Consider the following 25,850-nt stretch of genomic DNA (forward strand, 5'->3'; position numbering starts at 1 on the left):
GCATAGTTTTGGGATTACGATTGTGGCAGATGCTCTTTGCTTATTATGAATCTATGAGTTAGTTAGGAGTGAGCTCTAGAATTGGCAGCACCATCCTTACATTTCAGTTGCAGTTAAGCTTGGCTAAATGCCCATAATCAGTATAACCATTTTATACCTTTCGAGCTGAAGGACCAGAGATAAAAGAGCAAGTCTAATTTATATGGATGAATGGCTCCTTTCACCAGGTATAAGAAACTGGGTTTCTGGTTGAGGGGGGGTGAAACCCTATTTAAGCAGGAAGCACAATCCTTGTCAGGGTGAAGTCTCAAACAAACCCTAAATTAACTGGTGCTGAACCCTCTTGTAGCTTGGCACATAGCACTGAGGTTTAACTTAGACGCAGTGCATATATTATTTATGCAACACTTCAAACAGTAACAAAATGAACACACACCACAAAAAGGATCCCACACAAGATTAGAAAGATAGAGTACATTTTAATATCTAAAACAAGATCAAAACGGCAAAAATCTAATCAGTAGAACTGGAGATATACAATTTTAAAGATTTCAGTGAATATAGCGGCAAAAACCACAAAGCTCCAATTGTGGATTTCTGTTCACGCTGGACCAGGACACAGTCACAAGTTCAGGCCGACCGTGAAAAAGCGTGGGCCAGCTACAGGGAGCAAGTTAAGCCACTGAAGAAGAGTACCTTAAATCCTTGTTGCAGAACATTGTGATGTCCCGCATAGAGGATGCATCGCACAGCCGAGGCCATTCATTGGTTCCAGGGAGCTGCTAAGCTGTGATGCGAGGTCCTGCATTGTCATCAACGAGGCTGTGGACGAGGGGAGCTTGCGATATGAAGTTCTGCGTCGAGGATGCGTGGTGCACCGTTTGGTTCTGAAGAGACGACAGGGCTTCCAATGCAAAGTGCTGCATCGTTGTTGAGGCTGCCATCTACAAGAGTTTTGAGGGGCAAGGGCCTGCATCAGGATGAATTTCTCACCGTCTGGTTCTGATGAGTCTGTGGGCTACGAGGTTGATGCGGATTCCTTGTACTGGAAGAATCCTTGTAGCAGAAGCAATACATCAGTTCTGCTCAGGTTTGCACTGCATAGCAGAGGTGATGCATTGGTTCTGTTAGATCCACATGTGCGCTGGAAGAGCCCACTCCGAGGGACCAGGACTAGGGTGGCACCACTTGGCAGGGTAGGACTCACAGCTGCAGAAATCCAGGTGCTGTTTACAAGAGACTAGGCCTTGGAGTATTTCTGGTGGTTCTGGTTGCAGGATGCAGGTCCACTCCTTTTACCCAGGCAAGAGGGCAGCAGGCAGCTGGGTGCACAGCAGGCAGCAGTCCTTCAGTCAGAATACCAGTAGAGTGGCAGCCCTTTCAATAGCACAGCTGTCCTTATTTCTGGGGGAGTCTTCCATGCGTCCAGAAGTGTATTGAGAAGTTGGTGTGTGAGGTTGGTTTTTTTATACAAAGTGACCACTTTGAAGTAGAATAAGCTTCGGGGATGTTTCCACCCCCCCTGAGGTGTCAGGCATCCCCTTCCTCCGTGTCCCGGCTCCAGCATATCAACCCTGTGAAAGTGCTCAGGCAGAGCCTTTGTGATGTGCAAGTGTGGTAGGTGACAGCTTATCCCCGTTGTTCACTCAGAGTTGCCGATCCTGCCAGCACCTACCTTCCCTTTTTCTTATTGTCTGGGAGCAATACACAAAGACCAACTGCTAGCTACACATGTGCCATAAGATCAGGCTGCAGGCATCAAATGGTTAGGACAATACAATGCCAGTGTTTTAAAAGTGCCATTTTCTGAATTGTGATCAGAAATAAATTAAAGAGGGAGTTTAATTACAAACCTATAGACACCATACTTGACCTGTCTCCCTGCTCTCAATTGGAATGTGCAGCATATTAAATATAATAAGGTAACTCCAATTTTATCCTGAAAGAGAGGCAGGCCTTGCAGGAGTGAAAACATGAATTTAAGGGTTTTTAACTACCATGACATGTAAAACTTAAAAGTGCATGTCCAACTTTTTCTATATATTGCACACTGCCCTGTGAGCTGTCCATGGCCTACCCTAGAGATGATTTATATTTATGATAAGGAACGTTTAGGACTTGCAAAAGGTTTATTTGGCCAGATGGACAGGTCAATTTAAAAAATGCACACACAGGCTGCAATGGCAGGCCTGAGGGCTACTTGAGTGGATGGCACAATCAGTGCTGCAGGGCCACTAGTAGCATTTAATTTACAGGGCATGGGTGCATGAGGTACCACTTTACTGGGGGCCTACAAGTAAATTACATAGGCCAATTGGATGTAAGCCAATTCTACCATGTTTTGAGGAGAGAGCAAATGCACTTCAGCACTTATTAGCAGTGGTAAAGTGCACAGCGTCCTAAAGGCCAACAAAAATGGCTTCATAAAACAAGAGGGTGAAGGCAAAAACTTTGAAGATAACCATGCAGAAAGGGCGAAGTCCAACACCTGGTGTACAGTCTGAGATTCTAGGAATCCATATTATTATACGCACAGAATGCACTTGCCAGAGGGATCCTTGATATTCAGAGGCAACAATCAGCTGCTGCTGGGTTGTGTGTTCTGCATTGGCTCGCCATCATAAAACGCATTATGTTTAAAGCCATTTGTATTGTACACAATGCCTTTTATCTTCCTAACCCTGCTAGGATTAAAGATATGTTTCATCGGTACACTCCAGTAAGAAACCATCGTAATTTGGTCTCAGTACTTAGGATCAGAACGATGAAATGGGGAGGCTGAGCCTTCTCTTTTGCTGCAGGCAAACTCTGGAATTCTATACCGCAGCGCCTTATGGCGATCACAGGGCATTTGTCTTGTAGAAAGACACTTAAAATTGGCTCTACACTATATAGACAGCGCTACCGCCTACTACTTAATATGGTGTGTCTATGGACACTGCTCAGTTCTGGATTTTCGGCTACAGCGCCTTGATACCTTCGGGTAATTGTTCCCGCTGTATAAAAATGAAATCAAATCAAAATCCTGAGGTAGCAGTAAGCAGCTTTCCACTGAGATGCCAAGCCATGTACCCTCTAACAAATGTTCAAACTAGTAACAAGGTATGCACAAGACATTGCTTACGATTGACTAGATTCAATGGACTTTAATCTACGCTCGTCATTGGTTGGTGGTACTGAAGGCTCATAGAGCAGGGTGTAGGATACTTATAAAATAGTGCTGGAATAAACAGCTATACAAAGACAGTGTGTTCTTCTCTACATATATATCTTGAATATTGTACAAACATGAGTAAAATAATCATTGTGACTCAATAAGTATTACAAAAATACATATTTTGTAACTTTTTCCCCTACAGGGCTTCAAGGACAACGTCTATCGCAAGAGAAGGAAGTACTTTGCAGACCTAGCCATGAGCTACAAGCAGTAAGCACAAGCAGTTTTTATACATGTTTCTAATTTACTTTTACGTTTTATCACAGTGAAATAGTTATTTTTTCAACTTATCATCTATTGTGCAAGAATTGCTCACATAACACAACATCTGGCGTAGATTTGAAATGTATTTTCAAGTTCTTGGCCAAAAGGAATGCACACTTCATACGGTTCACAAGCTCAACCTCTCAAATAAGGATAATACAATAATGATGGGGATGTATAGCAAGGCGAAAAGCTGACAAGTGCTTTGTGTCAGAGAAAATATCTACACTTATGGGGGTGTGTGTAGAGCAATGAGGATACTTCATCTTGCCACTGTTGTTCAACATCTCCATGTAGCCCAGGTTTTAGAACAGTATGGGGTACTCTTTTAAATGTACACCTAAGAAAGTCAAATCCACATCCAACTGGAAAGGAAATACGAAAGTCTTGTAAAATTCAGCAAAGGTCAAGGTTACATCTAAAAATGAATGAAAGAGAGCTTCTTCTTCTTAAATGGAAACACGAATAAGATTTTTTTGTTGTGTGGAGCGAATCTAGAGACAACCCTGTCAGGCTAACCATGTAATGTAATGTGTATACTTGTAAAAGCGCACTGTTGCCAGTCGGCATCCTGGCGCTGTATACCGCTGGGGAACCCGTCCTGGCTTTCCCTGTGGGATGGTCACTGCTGGGAATCCCCAAGGTGGAGCCAGGCATCGCCGGCGTTGAGAGGGCCGTGTGGAGATTAGGCAAGCTAATGCCCAGAGTTAACAAGTGGGACCCCAGGTTAAGAGTAGGCACCGAGGTGAGAATTGTCGAGTCTGCTGACCCTGGTCCATGACCCTGCCGCGTCGGTAATCGAACCCTGGTCCCGGGCCGACTTCTGCTTTCGGGTCTGCCGCCTCTAACCAGTGAGCCACACCACTACACCACCATCATGAGGACATTTCCAGTTGCATCAGACAGGGTAAAAAGTTGCGGAGGCATACTAGCGAGATGGTCGCTAATCTCATTAAACCTGCCCTAAAATACCTCAACGGACTCAAGGTGTAGTTCAGAATCAAATTCAAAGTACTCTACACTGTTCATAAACGGTTCTGACAATACTGACAGAAACTCGCACTTTCCCTGGCTTCAGCAAAAAGTCTGCAGCTGTCCAACTCATACTATATAATTCATAAACTCTCGAGTGACACAAATCGCAGCGGTTCCTGGGTCAATGAACCACATGATCTGAACTTAAGATAATGGATATTCTGTGAACTTCCCTCCTGCCTTCTCCCAACCTAACATTCGAAAGATCGGCATCCAAACCAACAGAAGAATTAAAGACACAGTTGAAGGCACAGCATCAAAAGAGCAACACGAATCCCACAAGCAATTGAAATTGCTGAAAACCCCAAGCACAATGAAGACATGCATTAGGGAGCATTATTGCAATGTAAAAAGGAGGAGTGATGTCGCAGGCAGTGTAGTGGTGAAGGGAATAGATAAACTCTCTCAATTAATATGGAGATATGATAGACTTTCTGGATGCAAGGTGAAGGGAAAGGGGAATCTTCCACATCTGACCACCCCACACCAGCTGAGCAACTAGTAAATGAATTACCAAAGAAAAAAAAAGGGCTGAACTCAGTTTTTAAGTTTCCTTGAAAACACATAGGGCTCGCAAAGGGCCAGATTCTGAGAATCTGGCCCTTTGCGAGCGCTATTTTTGCATTTGGGATTCATCATCCCAAATGCAAAAATCGCATTTGTAGAAATCGCAAATTTGCGAATAATTGCATTTAAGGAATCTCAATTAGAGATTCCTTAAATGCAATTCATGAACCATTTAAAAATTGCGAATTCGCAATCTGGACCCGCTATTTACCGCGAAGTCTGACTTCGTGGTAAATAGCGAAAACTTAGAAAAATGCACTTTAGTGCATTTTTCTAAATTTAAATTTAAATTTAAAAGCAATTTATATTGCGCAACCAAAACCCGAAGGTATCAAGGCGCCTACCAAAACAGATCATAAAAAAGGCAACGCACCACTACAAATATGCCCTCGCAAAGAGACGGGTTTTCAGAGCATTTCTGAAGAGCTGAAGGGTGGAAAGGGACCTTAGTTCCACCGGGAGGGCGTTCCACCACTTGGGTGCCAGACAGGAAAAGGCCCTACCACCCCATCTGTTTCTCCGGATACGAGGGACTGATAGAAGGAGTCTATTAGAGGAACGTAGGTTCCTACAAGGGCTGTAGCGAGACAGAATAGATCCAATTCCGGTAGGATTATTTTTTGCCAAGGCCCTATAGATCATACACATGGTTTTAAAGAGTATACGGTCCTCTATAGGGAGCCAGTGAAGTGATTTTCTGGCAGAGGTAGCCAAAGTGCGTCGGGGTAGGTCCAGAACAAACCTAGCCGCAGCATTCTGGACTACCTGCAAGCGCTGCAGCAGACTTTTATTCAGTCCCGCATACAGCGCATTGCAGTAGTCCAGACGCGAGCCAACCAGGGCAATAGCAAGTTGCTTCCTTGCCTGCTGTGGAAGGTAATGCCTAACCTTCCTCAATATGCAGATAATACCCCAACAGGTAGAAACAGTTCTATTGACCTGTTGGCACATACTGAGGGTGGGATCGATCACGACCCCCAGGTTTTTGGCAGAAGAAGCGGGGACAGGACAGGCTCCCAGTGAGTCTGGCCACCAATCGGCTGACCATACCTCCTCCTTTCCTCCAAACACCATCACCTCAGTCTTCTCTCCATTCAGTTTCAACGAATTATGAATCATCCATTGACCGACTGCCTCCATACAAGATCTAAAATTGGAGGCAGTCGAAGTCACTGACTGGGAGAGAGAGACGAGGATCTGCGTGTTATCCGCATAAGAAACTACCTCCATCCCAAAAGATCTAATTAGTCTGGCAAGAGGGGTCACGTATATGTTAAAAAGGGTCGGACTTAGCGCCGACCCCTGGGGGACCCCACATTGCACAGACAGGGATGGAGATAGAAATTTACCCAGCATCACTCTTTGCTCTCGTTGATCGAGGAAAGAAGTGAGTAAACCCAAGGCCGCCCCCTGAACCCCGATCTCCCTCAGGCGAGATGTTAAGACTGAGGGAGAAAGGGTATCGAAGGCAGCTGTAAGGTCTAAAAGAATCAGGAGGGAGGTCTGTCCCCCATCCACACGCGTGCGGATATTATCCAGCACTATGGTGAGGGCAGACTCTGTGCTATGTTCCCTCCTGAAACCATGCTGGGAGAGATCCAAACAACCCGAGCTTTCCACGAAGGAAGCGAGATGTTTGTTCAAGTGTGTTTCTAACATCTTCGCAGGAGCCGGGAGCAGTGAGATGGGGTGAAAGTTCTTCATTACCCCAGGGACAAGAGAAGGTTTCTTGAGTAAAGGTCTTACTACTGCCCTTTTCCACTGCTGGGGAAAAGTACCATCCCTCATAGCCTTATTCATGATGTCAACAAGGGGAGGCAAGAGGGATTCTCTACACTGCTTAAGGATCTTGAGCGGGCAGACATCAAGAGGAGAGCCGGATTTGGTTTTATTGAGGAGAATCTCTAGATCCTGTACAGAAAGCGGAGGGAAGGATTCCAAACATCCCGGCAGGAGTTTCTCCGCGAGAACAGGGTCCATGTTAACGGAGACTGGGGGCTCAGAGGTCAAAGATCTCTGCAACTCCAAGGCGATATAAATATCCGAGATTTTAGTCTGGAAAAAGGAGGCTATACTGTCACAGAGCTCCTGAGATGGAGTGATCGGGTCCGGGGTCTGGAGGGTAGTGAGGGAATCCACTATCCTAAAGAGCTCTTTTGAAGAGGAAAGAGAAGTGGTAAGAGCCATAAAATATTCTTGTTTTGTCTTAATGACTTCCAACTTATATTACCTTAGCAGGATCTTGTGGGCTTCCTTATCCCTTAAATCCCAGCTGGTGTGCCAGAGTCGTTCCTGTCTCCTAGCTTCCTGTCTAAGGAGTCTTAAATGCTCCGAAAACCACGGGGCTGATGGTCTTTTCCTGGCTGAGTAACACAGCCGAGGGGGAGCCAATGCTTCCAGAGCCTCCGTAACTGTCTCTTCATATTTTAGGACCGCCGACTGAACATTATCCTCCTGGGAAATAGACAAGCTAGATATCCAGGGAGCAAAGGAACTTTCCGTAATGTTCTTAAAATTCCTACGTAATTCCCTTTTACTGGGAATATTTCTAGTTCCTTCCACGGTCGGGCAGGCCACATAGAATGGAACGGCCAGATGATCTGACCATGAGAGGCAGAAAGGGTCTTTTACCGTCAGCCTCCGATCGTTAGAGAAAATCCCATCGAGCGTATGACCTGCTCGATGGGTGGCCCCTTTCACCAGTTGAGATAGTCCACAGGCAGACAAACCATCCAGCAGGGAGAAAGTATCAGGGGTCTCCAACAGCTCCAGATGAAAATTAAAATCACCCAAAACAGTTAAATTTTCACGACCAAAGTACGGTTCTAGTACGTGAAGCAACTGCTGTCCGAAGTCTGCTCTGGGGCCTGGTGGGCGGTAAACCAGAATCCCATTGAATGCGAACTTATGGAGACCTGTCAAGGAGAAATATAGGGCTTGAAAAGTATCCTTAGAATCAGAAACTAGTGTAGTGTGACAGTGGAAGCTATCCTTATAAAGGATCGCTAACCCACCTCCCACACGGCCCATTCTGTCCTGCCGTGGCAGGGAGTACCCTTCAGGGACTGCTTCGACAAGGTCAGGGCCAGAGGAGTCCTTTGCCCATGTTTCTGTGACAAAGAGCCACGAGGGGTTCCTGTCAAGTACAAGCTCCTTGAAAGCAATATTGTTTTTGATAAGCGAGCGAGCATTGATAAGAATACAAACTTCTCTCAATGCGCTACCGGTCAAATCCTCGTGTGGTTCCAATAGGGGAATAGAAGGAGATAGGCCAGCGCTTCCAGGACATGCCCGAAAACAGCCACAACGTGGAGATAATCGGAAATCCTCCGGGGAACTTTTATGAAAACACGAAAGTCCCAGCGGTTTAAGCCTCAACACATCCTGTAACGAGTACTTAAAGGTCGAGCGAACAGCCACATCACAGCCATCCGTCCGCCCGTCCTCAGCGCGGACGGGCGCAGACGGGCTGGACTCTGGCTTGACTCCGGCGTCGCTCCGGCGCACACGCAGCGCGCACATGCTGCGCGCCACCATACTCGAATTATATAGGGCTCTAGCCAGTCAGCCTGACTGCTAGAGCGCTCGCCCAGTATCCCTAGCGTCCCCTCTCAACCCCCAAGATGGCGCTCAGAGTTTCCCTTAACGCGATGGCCAGCCCGCTGAAATCGCGGTGGGGGCACAGATTAACGTGCAGGCAATGCGGCAAGTAAGTTAAGAACAGGGAAAAATCCAAATTAGTTTAAAAATAAAAGACAAAATGGGGATGTTTAAAAATGAAACAACGCCTGGATTGCAGAGCGCAGCGCGCAGTGATATGAGCCTTAACAGGCAAGACCCACCTTTACAGGAGATCTAAATAGTCCTCCGAGGTCCGCACCTGATTGTCTCTAGCCAGTCAGCCTGACTGCTAGAGCGCTCGCCCAGTATCCCTAGCGTCCCCTCTCAACCCCCAAGATGGCGCTCAGAGAATCCCTTAACGCGATGGCCAGCCCGCTGAAATCGCGGTGGGGGGCACAGATTAACGTGCAGGCAATGCGGCAAGTAAGTTAAGAATAGGGAAAAATCCAAATTAGTTTAAAAATAAAAGACAAAACGGGGATGTTTAAAAATGAAACAACGCCTGGATTGCAGAGCGCAGCGCGCAGTGATAAGTTGTATGTTACACACGCGCAACACCAGTGTACATGAGCATTTCAGGGGTGCTACAGGGTGTCCTTTGGACACCCTGGCACCCTTGAAATCGCTTCCTTATTTGCGATTCGCTAATTGCGAATCGCAAAAAAGGAATGACTCCCCATTCATTCCTATGGGCCTTTAGGCCCATAGGAATGAATGGGAAAGCCATTCCTTATTTGCGATTTGCAATTAGCGAATCGCAAATAAGGAGGCAGTAGAAATCGCTACAAATATTGTGATTTCTACATGAATCCCGTTTTGCGAGTCTTTAATAGCGATTCCTTAATATTCGCTATTAAGGACTCGCAAAACGGGACTTTGATGAATCTGGGGGTATAGTCTTTGATTTTTGTCCATTTGTGCTCATTGCAATTTGCAAGACTCCAGTTAGAAATTTTACATATGAAATCCCCCTCTTAGTTAGTACGTGTTGATAAAGGAATCCATTGCATTATTATTACACTTATATAATGGCACATAAAGCACTTTGGGGTGCTTGGATGGACACCATATCTGTAAATATGAAAAAAAGTCGAGAGAACATAGTTTAATCCTGGTAGAAGTGGAAGGTTTCAGGGTATCTCCTGAGGAGCAGATGGTTTTCTTCAGTGACCAGTGAACTGGGAGGACATTTCAAACCAAGGGGCTTTATCTATTTATTTAACTATCTAGGATGGTTTGTACTATACTTTGTGCCATCCTGAGATTGCTACAGCACTCTGGAAATGCAATGCATCCAGTTCAAATGTGCAGTTTACGGTGTGGCAATGCTTAGATATCAGCCCTCTGCTGTAGTGTGATCAGCTTTTGAAATTGTACTAAGGGGATCATTATGATGGCAGACGGAGTCCGCCTGCCATTATAACAGTGATGGGACCGCCCGCCAGACGTGCGGCGGTCCCACCAGCCCAATTAGGATGCACCCGCCAAACTGGTGGGCACATCCTGGCCTTTTCACATTGCGGATGGTGCTGCTAGCTGCAGCACTGTACGCAATGTGAAAATGCCATGATGTGCATTTCCATGCACAACGTGGCAGGCACCACACGGTGCCTGCCACCTTGTGCATGGAAATGTAGGGAGTTACCATGGGTACCCCCCACCCCCATTTCACCCCCGCAACAGAGGGTGCCCGCAACGGGCCCCCAAAGCCAGTCTCTATCTGTCTTTTTTCTGCGGGATATCTGCCACAAAAAGACTGGCGAAAGGACTCATCCTAATCACTATGGCGGTGCCTCCACCGCACCTCTGCAATGATGCCCTGGTCCACAAGGTGGGCGTAAAAGGGCCGCCTTGCGGGACCATGACGGACGGACTTTCCATCCGCTGCAGAACCAATATGATTCCCACTGCCATCCTAATTTGGCAGTGGGTAAATCACATTGTGATGGCGGGAGGATTGCCACCGGGCCGGCGGTGGCGATCCTCCCGCCATCATAATGAGCCCTTAGTTCCTGGTCAACTGCAAACTTATAGTTTACGTTGGTGCTTTACTTGTTTAAGGCACTTTTTACCTTAAAACGTTTTTTAAAAATCGATCTACATAGCTTCTTTTCTGGTTTCATCTTGGTCTCTTTTAGCTAATTATATTTTTGTCTATTTTTCTTTAGGTATTGAAATGTTATTGTGCTGTTTAGTTGACTTTAGTATTGGCGTTACTGCTTGAATGTAATACGACTTTCTCTGGGGAATTACCTGTTGCATGTGGTGGCCACCGCTCCCAGGTGTTGAGAAGAGTTTCACTAAGAACGGGTTTAGACAGAAACCATGGTGTGTTTTAATATGTTGGTAAGGGCCTCTTTCCAAATACAAACTATTTTTGTGACACTAGCGTATATTTCCTTAGAGGGCAAACGTAGGTGATAGCTTGACAGAAGAATACAGTTTTATCTCTTTTCTGAGTCCTCCCGCCTGAAGAATCTCTCATATCCCTCTCGTTCCCTAAATTCGGGTAAGTTATTTTTGATTCAGGGAACAGGGCTGGAACACTGGCCCCTGCAGCCCCTCCAGTGCAGCGGGGGCCCAATTCAGCCCAAGGCCAATGCATATGTGTGAGATATGGGAAACTCGGGGGCCTCTCTACACGTACTGCTGAGGGGGCCCATCCGTTTGCGTTAGGCCACTGACAGGGAACCCGAACAGACAGTGTCCGATCAGATGGCTGAGTCTTTTGTTTCCATGGACATATAGCATGGAAGGACTTCCCCATTCATTTGTGTTTCCTCACTGACTTGTCTGGTTTGCTGATGTGCTTTTGTTTTTTTTAGCCGACTAGGGCTCTGCTAAGGTAGGTGATGTGTTTTCAAGCGTCAACATACCCTAGGGTCAATATTGAGCTCTATGTATAACAAATTAGATCCAATCAAATTGAAGAGTGATCATATGAAAAAGCTGTAGTCTTGATGCAAGGAAGAACAGATTATTACAGAAGTTGTTAGGCCACGTATTAAGTACATTTGTAACAAACTTCTTTCCCTAGTAGATGAAATGCAGGTATTAACACAGATTCCTGGCACACCAAGTGCTAGGGTTCCACATGTGCAAAAATAACACTTTTTGCCAATAGACAAGGATTGTAATGCCTAGCTTGTTTCTGTATTTCCCTCAGCAGCATGTGAAGCATGAACATAATATGCATGCGATGCACAATAAATATGTGATCAGAAAGAAGAGGATTTATGGCAATCACAAGCACTCAAAACAAGAGCTTCCACCCTGGTAACACCGAATTGACTATGGGATCTTATTGCCCTATGACTTGATTATGTACCAGAAGACAGGAGGATGGGTTATTTTTTCTTTCAGCTGGGAAAGATTCTTCTGTTCCTCCTTTTCTGAAGGATGTGAGCAGGCATGGCTGGGCACAGTAGCTGCCTACAACCTCTGCAGCGCCACGGATGTCTCTGGGCCCGGAATTATGGGGTTTGCAGACCTGATAATTCCGGTCCTGAATACACCAGGAACCATTTAGGGCCTGATTCTGATGCGGGTTGGAAAGCTTTCCCACCTAGGGCCTGATTCTGATGCGGTTAAGAAGGCCTCCTAATGGCATTTGCTCCTTCCAAATCGGATCAGGAATGACCCAGTGCCCAATTATGATGCGGTTAGGAACATATGCTCCCCTTGAAGTTAATGGCAGGCCAACCAAATCGTATCAAGAAGCATCCGGATGCATTCTACTCCGTCGGTCGGACTGTCCCAATCCGAGTGGGTTGGAAACCATTTCCAATCCGATTCAGTCGGGAAGCATTTCCAACCCGCATCAGAATCAGCCACATAGTTGTCAAAAGTGGTTTTCTGCCTGAGATACCGCTACACGCAACGTAATGGAACCGTGAGAGTCATATTTCTAGCACCCCAGAAGGCTCATGAAGAGGAAGGCTTGGCCACAACATGGGAAAGCAGGATCCTTCAGAGAGAAGTGTCAACATCAAAGAGTTGTGAAAAAAATCCTGATTTTCTTTACAATAATATTATGTGATGTGGCCCTAAAATGCCAAGGGGAATTTTCCCCTCACAGGTTTGGAGATATATATGTATTTTTTTTTAAAATCTTTGGAAAAAATCCCACAGGATAATGCATTTGTTGTTCGACCCACAGCCTTTAATTATACCTGCGCAACACAGTTCTTTACTTCACTGAACGCATGGTCCACAAACAGCCACAAGTTTGAGAAGCTGGTGAAAGGGACATGCAACGTGTCGAATTACACGGTACAGGGTTTTGTATGAGTAATATTCACCACATGTCTGATTAAAAAGAACAGCAGCAACTGTTCTATACAGAGCAGAGTGTTGCTCATTATATTGAAAAACAAGTTGCCATTGTTTTATAATTTGCACTGACCTTGGTACTAAGAGGATTAGCACTAGTTAACTGGTTGCCGGCGGTGTCACATTTATTGGAGAATATATTTAATCCAGTGCTTAAAGTCAGCTAACGTGTATGTATACAAGCATTTCCATTAATACATTTGATGGCAAAATTACTAATTGCAAGTTGGGCTGTTGCCAAAATTGTAAAGCCTGTTTTTGAGCTAAAGTGTTAACGGCCGTGGGGAGGGCCATATGACGGATATTTTCTAAATTTTTTTCAATTCTCTCATGCTAAACGATTCTCTTTTTCTGAATTATTTTGGAAAGCCGGTGTGATATTCCTGAGCCCTTGCTAAGCAGAGTGTTCTTGGTTGCAGATGTGGATGTTCCAGTGCCGTCTGTTATGTCGTGGGCTCGAGGCCCACATGTTGGATGAAAGGACAACACAGACACTTAGATGATATCTGCAACTGGCCAAGGGCTCTGCGCCTTGCCCCTTTTATTTATGAGGGAAACAGAGGATGTCCTTAAAACAAGCAATGGCAAAGGCACCAGGTCTCGCCTATCTGATAGCTATGGCTTTCCCAATGTCTTGTAGACATGTTGTACAGCAGCGTGGCTAGTGTAGTGGAGTGACGAGGAGTGGTATAGAGTGGCATAGAATGGAATGGAGTGGCATAGAGGGGAGTGGCGTAGAGTAGTACAGTTGGGGGTGTAAGTAACTAAAGCGTCAATAAGGACAGCAGATAGAGTGAAAGCAACATACATAAGAAGCTGTGTGCCTGTGTTGAAAGCAGGAATGCACATTGCACATCCAGGAATAAAACCAAAACGCCTCCAAAAAATAGTGCATTGCAAAAACACAATGAAGAACAAAGAAAAAAAATATATGGTTGGTCCATGCTCTAGGGAGGAGCTAACACAAGAAGGAAGGGAAGTCTACAGGATCTACGAAATAGAAAGATTGCAAATGAAAGTGACAATGAAAATAACTAATGGTATGCTGTGGGAGGGTTGTAGGCCCACTGAATTGTAAATAATACATCTTGCAGCACAGCACATGCGCCATGTAGACGAGACCTAAAAACTAAGAACCTGGAACCAGAGGCAATTGACACATCTAGAAGAGAGATTCCATGTGGAAGAGAAATATACAAAACATTTTCAAAGGTCATGGCATTCAATTAATAAATTAAGAGGACAACCATATACTTTGCAAACTATGGGCAAGATGTACGTCGTGCAAAATAGCACCTTGCAAATTGTGACTCATTTGTGACTCGCAATTTGCGAGGCGCTCTTTGGCATGTACAACAGTGTGTTTAACACTGTTTGAGATTCCCAGTAAGATCGCAAATTGCGAGGCTCATGAATATTAATGAGCCTCTCGCAATTTTCCGAGCCCATTGGGAATGGCCCTCCTATGGATGGTGGCCTGCTGGGCTCAGTAGACCACCGTCTCTGGGACTGCTTTTAAATAAAGCAGTTTATTTTTAAATGCTGCCCGTTTTCCTAAAAGGAAAACGGGCTGCATTTAAAAAAAAATTAAATGAAACATTTTTGTTTCATTTTTTAAGGGCAGGCAGTGGTCCCTGGGACCATTGCCTGCCCCTAAAAATATTTTCAGAGACAGTCACAAAGTTGAAGGGGTCCGCTGGGGACCTCTTCCATATTGCGACTGCATTACCACCCCTCTTGAAGAGGGTGGTAATTTGCGAGTGTTTTGTGACCACAATTGCGGTTGCAAAACATTCATACATGGGATTGTGGTCGCTATTAGGAAGGGAACGCCTCCTTCCTAATAGCGATTCCTAAATAGCAAGTCGCAAATAAATTGTGACTCGCTATTTAGGAATTGTACATTGCCCATTCACATTTTGTATGTGCAAATGGGTCGCAAACCCGTTTGCGCATGAAAAATAGGGTCGTACATCTGGCCCTATGTGATTTTTACTGCTTAAAAGGAAAGTGCTTGATGCTCATATGTGCTCACACAGTGATAACTATCCAAAGGGTAATAAAATGTGTGTAAAAACATTATGGCAGTGGAACAGATCAAGCAGTTGTCTAGTGAGTCAATAATATTAGTAGTCATAGGTCACTGAGTTGAGGAAATCCATAACAAATTCCATTAGCTAAATGCATTGATGGTGTTTCAACCCTGCTTAGTTAATGCGTCATCATCTAGACAAAAGAACGAGTGAAAAACAGCAATCCATGTTAGTTTCCAACTTGCTTGGATTTGCGTAAAGCTAAGTCAGAGGACCACACGGGAATGTGTAGTATCGCTAACTCGAAAGCCGATCCTGAAATGACTAAGTGGGTAAGTGATCAGGCAGGGGCAAGAGACAACCCACCGTACGGATGCACCGCATTAGCAACCACAGCAGTGCTTTTCACTAGCTGGGTCATCTGACTGGTGATGCCTGTGATGGATGGGTGAATTTAGGGACAGCCCTATTGGAAGACCTGTACTGAGATGTGTCTATCAGGACCCTACATTCCTCCCACAAAACAAAACAAAAGTTAACATGTTCAGCAGTGGAAACAAACCATATTGGACACAACTGAGTCTGTTTGTTTCAAAAGTTGATTAGCAGGACAACCGTGAATCACTGTACAAATGAGGCTGGCTGCAATAGGACATCATCGCTCGCATTCCTAATTTAACCTAGTGTGAGTCACACTGGTGCAAGAAAGCCCAAGATGTTCTGATAGCATACCTGCTGATGTCATGTCTAAAGAGCACAGAGTTGGTTCACGCCACGGATGCTTTGGACAGTTGTGGTTAATTTCAACATTTCAAAGGGTGCATTAAGAGCATTGTTGGAGTCCATTGTGAGGCTTACTTTTGTTGTCTTATTTGTTTCTCTGAAGGCACTTTTGTTGGGATTTGGAAACCCATCAACAATCTTCTGGGGTCTTCCTCTGGACTCCAGCTCCAAGTATTGTCTGTAGAGCAGCATTGAGTCCATCTCTCCCATGAGTAAACATCTTAGACATGTCTCCAGCAGCACTGTGTGTGGTCTGTGTTAGGGCTGTTTGTGACGCATGTGCGTCACTGCAACAACGCCAAGGAGCCACTGCCTAGTCATGATTCAATGACTCTATATATGTGTGATGTAAAGTGCTCTGACACCCTACACTGGTATGAGAGTTGCTATAAAATATAAATGAAATACATATGACAGAGGGGCTATGGAGAGATAAGAGGCACTGTTGGAGGGTGATAGTGAGGGAATAATTGAAGAGCCCCAACAAAGGGTGTTGTATCCTGGTGCACAGTAAAGTCATAATGTACCATGCTATAAAAGCTAATATAATTCAATATATAATGACAAATGTGTTGTAGAATGCATCATTTTGCCCTTAATAAACGATGTGATCTATGCACCTACAGCCCTGTGTCTAATAACAGATCTCATAAGAGGTTATTGCAGCTATTGTTAGTACATGTGATACTCTGTGATATAATCAATGATGCAAAATATGTGTCTGAATTGCAAAGGTAATTTTAATTGAATTATTCAATTTCTGTTGCTTCATGTAGTGGTGAGCTCATCCCCCGCATTGAATTCACTGACGAGGAGATCAAGACCTGGGGGACGGTGTTTCGAGAGCTAAATAAACTTTACCCAACCCATGCATGCAGAGAATACCTCAAGAATTTACCCCTACTTACCAAATACTGTGGTTATAGAGAAGATAACCTACCTCAATTGGAGGATGTGTCACGCTTCCTGAAAGGTATAGTATGCATGATTTAATCTTCATCATTAGTGTTCCTTTACTGTGAAGGGAATAAGTAGACACTACAGAAATTAAAATCATCAAACAGCCTTATGCTAAAGAAATCAAATACAACTGAAGTTCCACATGTTTATTTTCAAATGCTTGCCTATAATGAATAGAACTTCAATTTGGTATTTCTCTTATAGATTGTATTCTTGTCCACATATGATGAGGGTTACTTAGGAAATAAATCCTCTATGTACACAAAACACGGTGTGCAGTCATATTATCGAGTTTTTTATTTCGACTGGACAGAATATCGAGTAAAAAATATAGAATGGACAAAATATCGACTAGACATAATATAGACAACAAAAAATATCGACTAGAAAAAATGTATATCGAATAGAATGGACATAATATTGAATCAAAAATATAGAATGGACATAATATCGACTAGACATAATATAGACAACAAAAATATCGAATTTAAGGTAAGTTAATAATATTTTTAATTTTTTGTGTAATATTATTCTGTAGCGGGTTGTGGGTTTATAGGGGAATAGGGTGGAAAGTAATTTAATTATAATTAATTAAATATGTTAATTTATGTATTGATATTTATTTAGAATTAATTGTTAAATAATTATTAATTGGTAATTAATTAAAATATAATTGGTAATTAATTAAAATTGATTAATGGATAAATATTTTAATTTTGGTAATTTATTTTCTGTAGCGGGTTGTGGGTTTATAGGGGAATAGGGTGGGAAGTAATTTAATTATAATTAATTAAATATGTTAATTTATGTATTGATATTTATTTAGAATTAATTGTTAAATAATTATTAATTGGTAATTAATTAAAATATAATTGGTAATTAATTAAAATTGATTAATTGATAAATATTTTAATTTTGGTAATTTATTTTCTGTAGCGGGTGGTGGGTTTATAGGGGAATAGGGTGGGAAGTAATTTAATTATAATTAATTAAATATGTTAATTAATTCATTGTTAATTATTTAGAATTAATTGTTACTTAAATAATAATTGGTAATTAATTAAAATATAATTGGTAAATAATTTTAATTGATTACTTGATAAATATATTAATTTCATTAATTTATTTTCAGTAGCGGGTTGTTGGTTTATAGGGGAATAGGGTGGGAAGTAATTTAATTCTGATTAATTAAATATGTCATTTAATTTATTGGTATTTATTTTGAATTAATTGTTAATTAATTATTAATAGGAAATAAATTAAAATATAATTTTTAATTACAATTAATTGATTAATTTTTAAATTGTAAATTAATTTATTGTTAATAGGTAATTAATTAGTATGAGTAGGCAATTTTTATAATTAAATAATTTTATTTTGTATTTATAAATAAATATTTAATATATTTTATACACTTGTAAAATATTTTAATTATTTGTAATTGGTATTACTATTTATGTTATTTATATCTATTTGTGAAGTATTTACTTTCCCTACTATTGCACTCTCTGAAGTTGGAATAGTAACTTTAACCCCTACGCTATCCAACACTTTCCCTACTGTTGCACCCACTGGAGTGGGTATGCAACGTTTACAACTTAACTTTTACTATGCACTACCATTACAACGAAACTTTTACAACGCAAAAACTTTTACAACGCATACATTTACAAAGCATGTTTTTACAACGCAGATACCTTTACAACGCATACCATTACAACGTAAGTATTGGTAAGTATATAATTATTTTTAAAATGTTATATGTTTGGGTTTTTGGGTAAAGGGGTATTTTTAGGGTTCAGGGTCAGTTTTCAGTTTTTGGGTAAAGGGGTATTTTTAGGGTTCAGGGTCAGTTTTCAGTTTCTAGGGTAAAGGGGTATTTTTAGGGTTCAGGTTCAGTTTTCAGTTTTTGGGTAAAGGGGTATTTTTAGGGTTCAGGGTCAGTTTTCAGTTTTTGGGGTAAAGGGGTATTTTTAGGGTTCAGGGTCAGTTTTCAGTTTTTGGGATAAAGGGGTATTTTTAGGGTTCAGGGTTAGTTTTCAGTTTTTGGGTAAAGGGGTATTTTTAGGGTTCAGGGTCAGTTTTCAGTTTTTTGGGGTAAAGGGGTATTTTTAGGGTTCAGGGTCAGTTTTCAGTTTTTGGGTAAAGGGGTATTTTTAGGGTTCAGGGTCAGTTTTGGGTTTTTGGGGTACAGGGGTACTTTGTAAAAATAAAGTAAAATTACATTTAAATTAAATTTATTAAATAAAATTAAATTATATTATAATATTTTTAATTAATTTATATTCAAAAAATTATTATATACTTACCAATACTTACGTTGTAATGGTATGCGTTGTAAAGGTATATGCGTTGTAAAATCTTGCGTTGTAAATGTATGCGTTGTAAACGTTTTTGCGTTGTAAAAGTTTTGTTGTAATGGTAGGCGTTGTAAAAGTATGCGTTGTAATGTCATACATCCCTGGAGTGGGAATAGTAATTTTAACCCCTACGCTATCCAGCGCTTTCCCTACTGTTGCACCCACTGGAGTGGGAATAGTAAATTTTACCTCTACGCTATCCAACACTTTTGCTAATGTTGAACTCACTATAGTTGTAACAATAAATTTTAACCATTTTCTATGCTACGCTAAAAATTTTATATATGTTTATTTAATAATATGTTTTATATATATATATATATATATATATATATATATATATATATATATATATATATATGTATTATTTTTGGTGATATAATTTTTTTAATTATATAAATTATTTATTAAAATTACATTTTTTTATAATTATTTCTAAGTTTATATTAAATATATTTATTACTATATTAGTTTTAACTTAATTTTAAGACATTTAAAAAAATCTATATTTTGACAGTCTATATTTTTGTAAGTCGATATTTTGGAGTTGATATTTTGGTACTTACCTGTTTGAAGATAGGGAGTCGATATTTTGTCAATCGATATTTTTGACTCGATATTTTTGTATCTCGATATTTGTGACGTCGATATTATGTCAGTGATCCCACAAAACACAATTTAAAAAATGATACAGATTTAATAGTACAGTGCGTTTTTCAGTCTGACTTTTTTTGCCTGGGTATAGTCATATTATTGTCCTTGTGATTCTCATTTGCTCACATCTCAAACAGTAATTTGTATGAGCATAATATGCTGGTTACCATTATTGTAGATTATGCTCAGTGTATCTATTCTAGGGCGGGTATCCTGTCAGTTCATTACAAATGAATAGGCCACAATTGTTTATTGCAATTTTTATATTTTTATTTATGGTTATGTGTTCCCCTTTGATTTAAAAGATGTTGGTATTGCACAAGATAAACAACTTTCGAAAAGAGACAAAATATTACCTCTTAAAAATTACATCAACTTACCATTACCTGTTAGCCAACACGTGCTACACACGCACCTCATTAGAGGGTAATACATTAAAATGATTATGTATTTACATGACTTATTTATAATTTAATGATTGTCGGCTCAATATAAATACAAATAATATTATTATTTATAATTAAAATGACTGCAATGAAATAAATATTTGGTGTTAGCGAGAGAATTTGGATGAGGGTAAGAGTATGAATGTAAATAATGTAAACTACAGACATTAAGGGAAAAAACTAATAAACAATGCTTGCCTTTGTTTGCGGTAGAGGCCAGTTTTGGTATTTAGGTTATGGTTAGTATTTAGTTTAGAATAAAGTTTCCTTATTTTGAAAAATCATTGTAAGACAATTTGATTTAATCTAATTAACTATATAACATGATTAATATTGTTTAGTCACTGGGTTAGGTTTAGCTTTCCAGTTGGGTTAGGGTAACATATTTTATCAAACTTATCTTAAATATTTTGTAACTAAATACAATATTTCATAATAATTATGATGTGCCTTAGTATTATGCTAAGGATTCCATATTTAATTCCATATTATTTAAATTGTTTTAACTTATTCTCAAATACGTATGGACAATGGATATTGTAAGAAGTATCGCTAGGTGCAAAAATATAATTCAATTTATGTTTGTCTTATACACTTGTAGATTTGCATTTTGGGAATCCTCCCCCCTCTATTATTGAAATACCTGCCCATATTGGCTTGCAAAAGCTTTTGAAAATCAAGTCTAATAGACATTTAAATTGATCTAAATTTAGCTGAAGTAGCATACAGTGGCAGAGAGAATATGAACAAATCCAGCTCTGCAGTCAGGACAACAAGTCAGAGACATTCAATGAAATGCCACCCATTCCCACTTAGTAGATACAGAGAATGTCTTTTTGCTGAATTGTGCAGACAAACAATTATTTAGAAAAAAATCATCCAAACTTATCCCTTCATATATCAATATGTATCATACCATTTTCTCTTCCGTTTTACCATGCTTATAAATATATATACATATGACTTGCTTTTCAATAACAAATATCACTTTATTGCCATTCACACTTTAATTATTTAATTTTAATTTGCTTCGAGATATATTAGGATTGCTTTTGGCTCACCACATTGTAGTTATCATGCAATTAATGTATTTGATTTTTACTGTCATCCCTTTGTTTCTTATTGTCCCTTTATTCCTAATGGGTGTCCAATTGGCTTAGGGATGGGTAGTGCTTGTTTAGTGAAATTACAATTCAAATTAGCCTATTACTTTTAACCTTTTTTATTTCTACAGTCTCACTTTATACCTCCTGGTGAACTTAAACTTTTTCTATACTATTAATGGAGCAGTTTCATTCTAGTGGTTTCCACTTTCCACTTTAGCAATTCCCATAAAAATTATGTGCTAACAAATCTAAGATTATTCTCTGACAGATTGTGATTCTACAGCAACAGGGTTAATAGAAAATTTTGAGATTTCATGTCACGATTCCCACCAGAAAGCGAAAAATTATTTATCTGACCTTTTTAAAGAATGGTGTGTTGCCAACTAGTAAAACAATAGATCTCAGTTGCTTTGTTCCCAGCATTGCAACTGCGCAGTGTCTGTGAGACGAGTATTCCACCAAAATATTGACAACAGAGTATTGTTGAGGAGGAACATGGCGGCCGCTAGCTGAACAGCCTTAGTCACCTTCTTTCTCCCATGGAGTAGCTGTTTTTCCTGCATTTAAATGGATTACTTATAGACCCATACTATAATTTCCCTGAAATCTTTTTTCAACCCTGCACATTATTTCGCACCGTACTGTTACAAATATATAACAGCAACTTTAAGAGTACCTCGGTAAGGTGTATGGATGTAGAGGGAAGCGGTGACAAGGGCATAGATGCTGGTGGTAAAGAGAATACAAACGGAGTCAGTAACACCGAGGAAAGCCAGTTCCCTGAGAAAAGAAACAGGTATACATTAAGGGCCAGGACAGTGTTAAATACATCCAAGAGAAAACCTGCTTATCCACCGCGCATATCACCCCCTATCTTGGAAATAAAGGAACGTGCAAGAAGGGGAGAAACTAGGCGGAACACCTCTGAAGAGTATTTAAGCTCTAAAAATATTAAAAGCAGGGGGAAAAAAAAGGAGCTAAAGTGACAGAGGCAAGTATAAAAGTAACCCCCTCATTTAAAACTTACTATAAAGTAATGTCTAACACTGTTACTACAACCTCTGCTTCCGGATGCCACCCATTGGAAACTCGACCTTCCCAGCATACAATTTCTACTCAGCCTGCTCAGAACAATAAGGGTAATCAGTACCCTCAGCACTCTCAGCCTACCTCAGTTACCCCGGGGGCAAACACCCTAGGAGGTTCGCTACAGGGAGGGGCCGAAGGAAACAGCACCGATAACTGAACCGTCCCAGTGGAAGTAGAGGTAACAATACATCCAGACATTGGTCTAACTAATCGATATTGGGCATTAGATGAGGATGGTCCAAGCGGAACGCAGGATATCATATTATCGGCCAGAAGCACAGATATGCTGAACACAGCGCACCCCTCTGACAGTACAGACACAGGTGCTGAGTCCCATACAGATAAACCAGACACAACTGCAGGAACGTTGGCCACTATACTATTGGCCATGAAGAAAGAAATCACCAGCAGGTTTACAGTATCGGAAACTAACCAAGCTGAGATGGCCAACAGATTTACAGTATCAGAGGCCAACCAAGCAGCAATAAAGGCTTCATGCGAAGAACTGACCAAGAGGGTAGATGAGGTAACTCTCAGGACCGAGGCAATGGAGTTGGAACTCCCTAAGATCAAGGAATCGATGAGTACTACTGAAGCAGAGGTTACTAAGCTGTCTGCACAGAATAAGGAACTCAAGGAAGACATTGAGCGCTTGGAGAATTATTCGCGTCGGAATAATCTAAGAATCTTGAATGTGCCGGTGTCCATGGAGGGGGGCGATATCAAGGGGTTTATCATATCCCTACTGAAGGGGACAGTATTAAAAGATACACCAGAGGTAGATTTACTGCACGACATACAGAGGGTACATCGCGACCCTTTCAAGAGAAATCTTACAAAACTTAAACCCAGAAAGATCCTGGTGAACTTCTTGACATACTCCATAAAAGAACAGATTCTTTACATCGCACTAAAAGAAGGCCCCATACATTTCAACAGCTCTAACCCCTTTACCGTCTATATAAGATCCGATATATCACATATTACTGCAGCAAGGCAGTAGGAGTTGGGAAAAAGGCTGGAGGAGTTGAACGGCCTAGGAGCCAAGGCGCAGTTAAAATTTCCGGCACAGTTGAGAGTAATGTGGAACAACCATATGCACCAGATTAGGTCAGGGGAGGAAGCTGACGCTCTCATAGCCAAGATCAGAGACAGAAAAGAGTGGCAGAGGTCGAAATAGATCAAATGGGTCTTCAATTAAAATGAAGTATAATTAGTAGGAAATTTTGTAAACAAATAACTGGGATCACATAGTTGCTCCATGGGGGGGGAGATGGCTAAATAGGCTTTTGCCTATTAGTAGGGAGGGTTCCTCACGGGTAGAGAGGGCACGGGGTTATGGGGGGGGGTTCGGGTAGGAGGGGGGGCACGTGGTGGGGGTGCCGTGGGAAAAAAACAAAAAATGTTTTACCTCATCCAAACCTTCTGTATATCCATGTCAATTCTTGCCTCAAAAAGGGCCGATGCTTTCATGTAGGAAAAGAGGATGATGGCAGGTGTGATTTAAAAAAATAGAGGGATAATATTTGTCACATGGAACGTGAATGGTTTAAGGTGCCCTCGGAGGCAGAGGTTAATCCTTAAACATTTAGAACTATCAACTGCACAAATATGTCTATTACAGGAGACACACCTGAGCCATGAAGAAAGCACCTCAATTTTCTCAAAGACTACCTGGGTAAAGTGCTTTGGTGTTTCAAAACGAACAGCTCAAAATAGAGGGGTCGCTATCCTAATTAAACAAGGGACGCCCTGCAACATAAAAAAAGTTCAGTCTGATTCCTCTGGGAGATGGTTGACCGTCACATTAGCATTCGAAAACCAGGATATGGTTTGTGCCTCTTTTTATGGTCCAAACACGGACGATCCAGCTTATATTCACAAATTACAATCTGTGCTGATGCTGGAACCTCCACCATACGTGATAGGGGGAGATTTTAATGTCCTGATAGACCCCTCAAGGATAGATCTAACTTAAGCCATTACAAAGGTGCGGTGAAGGTACGTGGGGCATTAGTTAATATGATACATGATATGGACTTAGTTGATCTATGGAGGGAAATAAAAGGAGACGAGAAGAGTTTTACCTACTATTGTAAAAAGCACTGTCATTCATCTAGGATTGACTAAATTGTTTTAGATAGAGGCTCAATAGCCAATCCACAAGAAGTTTCAGTTCTCCCGAGTCACTTGTCCGACCACGCACCCCTACATTTTCTATATCAGATTAAGGAGGTACAGCGACAAGCATCAAGATGGACCCTTAACAGGGCTAAGTTGCAGGACCCCGAGGTGATTGCCGCCGTACAGGCCCCGTCCTTGGAGTTTTTCTTGCTGAACTCAGGCTCTACAACACCTGATGTAGTTTGGGACGCCTACAAGGCCTGGCTTAGGGGGAAACTCCACGGAATTATCTGTTATAAGAATAAGATCAAAGCTGGGGTACTAAAGGGTATTGAAGAGAAGATAAGTGGTTTGGAGAGAGAAAGAGATGGTGTTAGCAACGGGGACCGGGAGCAACTCACTCAGATCTTGGGGAAGTTGGAAGAGGCGAGATCAGAGTACAGAGGGAGACTAGAAGCTAAATGTAGGGTGCAGTGGGATACCAGTAGGTTGCAGAATTATGAATATGGGGAAAAGGCTGGTGCCTTATTAGCATGGAAAGCCAGAACTGACCGAGCTAGGAATGACATAAAATAACTTAAAATCAACGCTAGCGGGGATATTTCAAATAAGACCGAGGACATACAGACCTGTCTTCTCTCTATGTTCTCAGAACTGTATAGGGAAGACTTGGCTCCCCTGCCAAGTTCGATTCAGTCTTAGTAATAAACAACTCCCTGTACTCTCAGAAGAAAGCAAAAACAACTTAGATGCCCCCTTTACGTCAGAGGAGATCGCAGCTCAGATAAATAAATCCAAGAACAAAAAAGCTGCTGGATCAGATGTACTCCCGAGTGAAATATATAAACACCTTAAAGTGGAGCTCCTAGAAGTATTGGAAGATACTTTAAATTCAACCTATAGCTTAACTGGGAAAGTCCCTAACACCTGGAAAGAGGCAATAATAGTTCTGATATTAAAACCTGGCAAGGATCCAAAAAAGGCAGACTCTTATCGTCCAATCTCCCTGCTGAATGCCGTTTATAAGATCTTTATGGGCATTTTAGCAGGAAGACTTGCCAAACTGATACCCAAGTTAATACATCCAGATCAGAAAGGGTTTGTCGCAGGTAGATATATCCAGGAACAAACACAGCTCCTTATAGGCAACATCGATTTGGCTATCCAGAGGACAGAACCCTTGGCCGTTGTCGCTGTCGACGCGGCCAAGGCCTTTGATAGAGTTTGCTGGGTATATCTATAGGAGGTTCTGAAGGCTA

At 41.5% G+C, this 25,850-nt stretch overlaps 1 protein-coding gene across 1 annotated transcript in view; it reads left to right on the forward strand.

Annotated features, from left to right (window-relative positions):
• Positions 1 to 25,850, forward strand: part of TPH1 (tryptophan hydroxylase 1) — a 248,282-nt gene that overhangs the window by 115,556 nt on the left and 106,876 nt on the right. Inside the window, exons 5-6 of the mRNA XM_078681083.1 lie at positions 3,360 to 3,427; positions 16,629 to 16,825. Coding sequence (XP_078537209.1) covers positions 3,360 to 3,427; positions 16,629 to 16,825 — 265 coding nt within the window. The remainder of the gene's footprint in view (positions 1 to 3,359; positions 3,428 to 16,628; positions 16,826 to 25,850) is intronic.

Source organism: Lissotriton helveticus, chromosome 3_1, assembly GCF_964261635.1.
Source record: "Lissotriton helveticus chromosome 3_1, aLisHel1.1, whole genome shotgun sequence".
Lineage (NCBI taxonomy): Eukaryota > Metazoa > Chordata > Amphibia > Caudata > Salamandridae > Lissotriton > Lissotriton helveticus.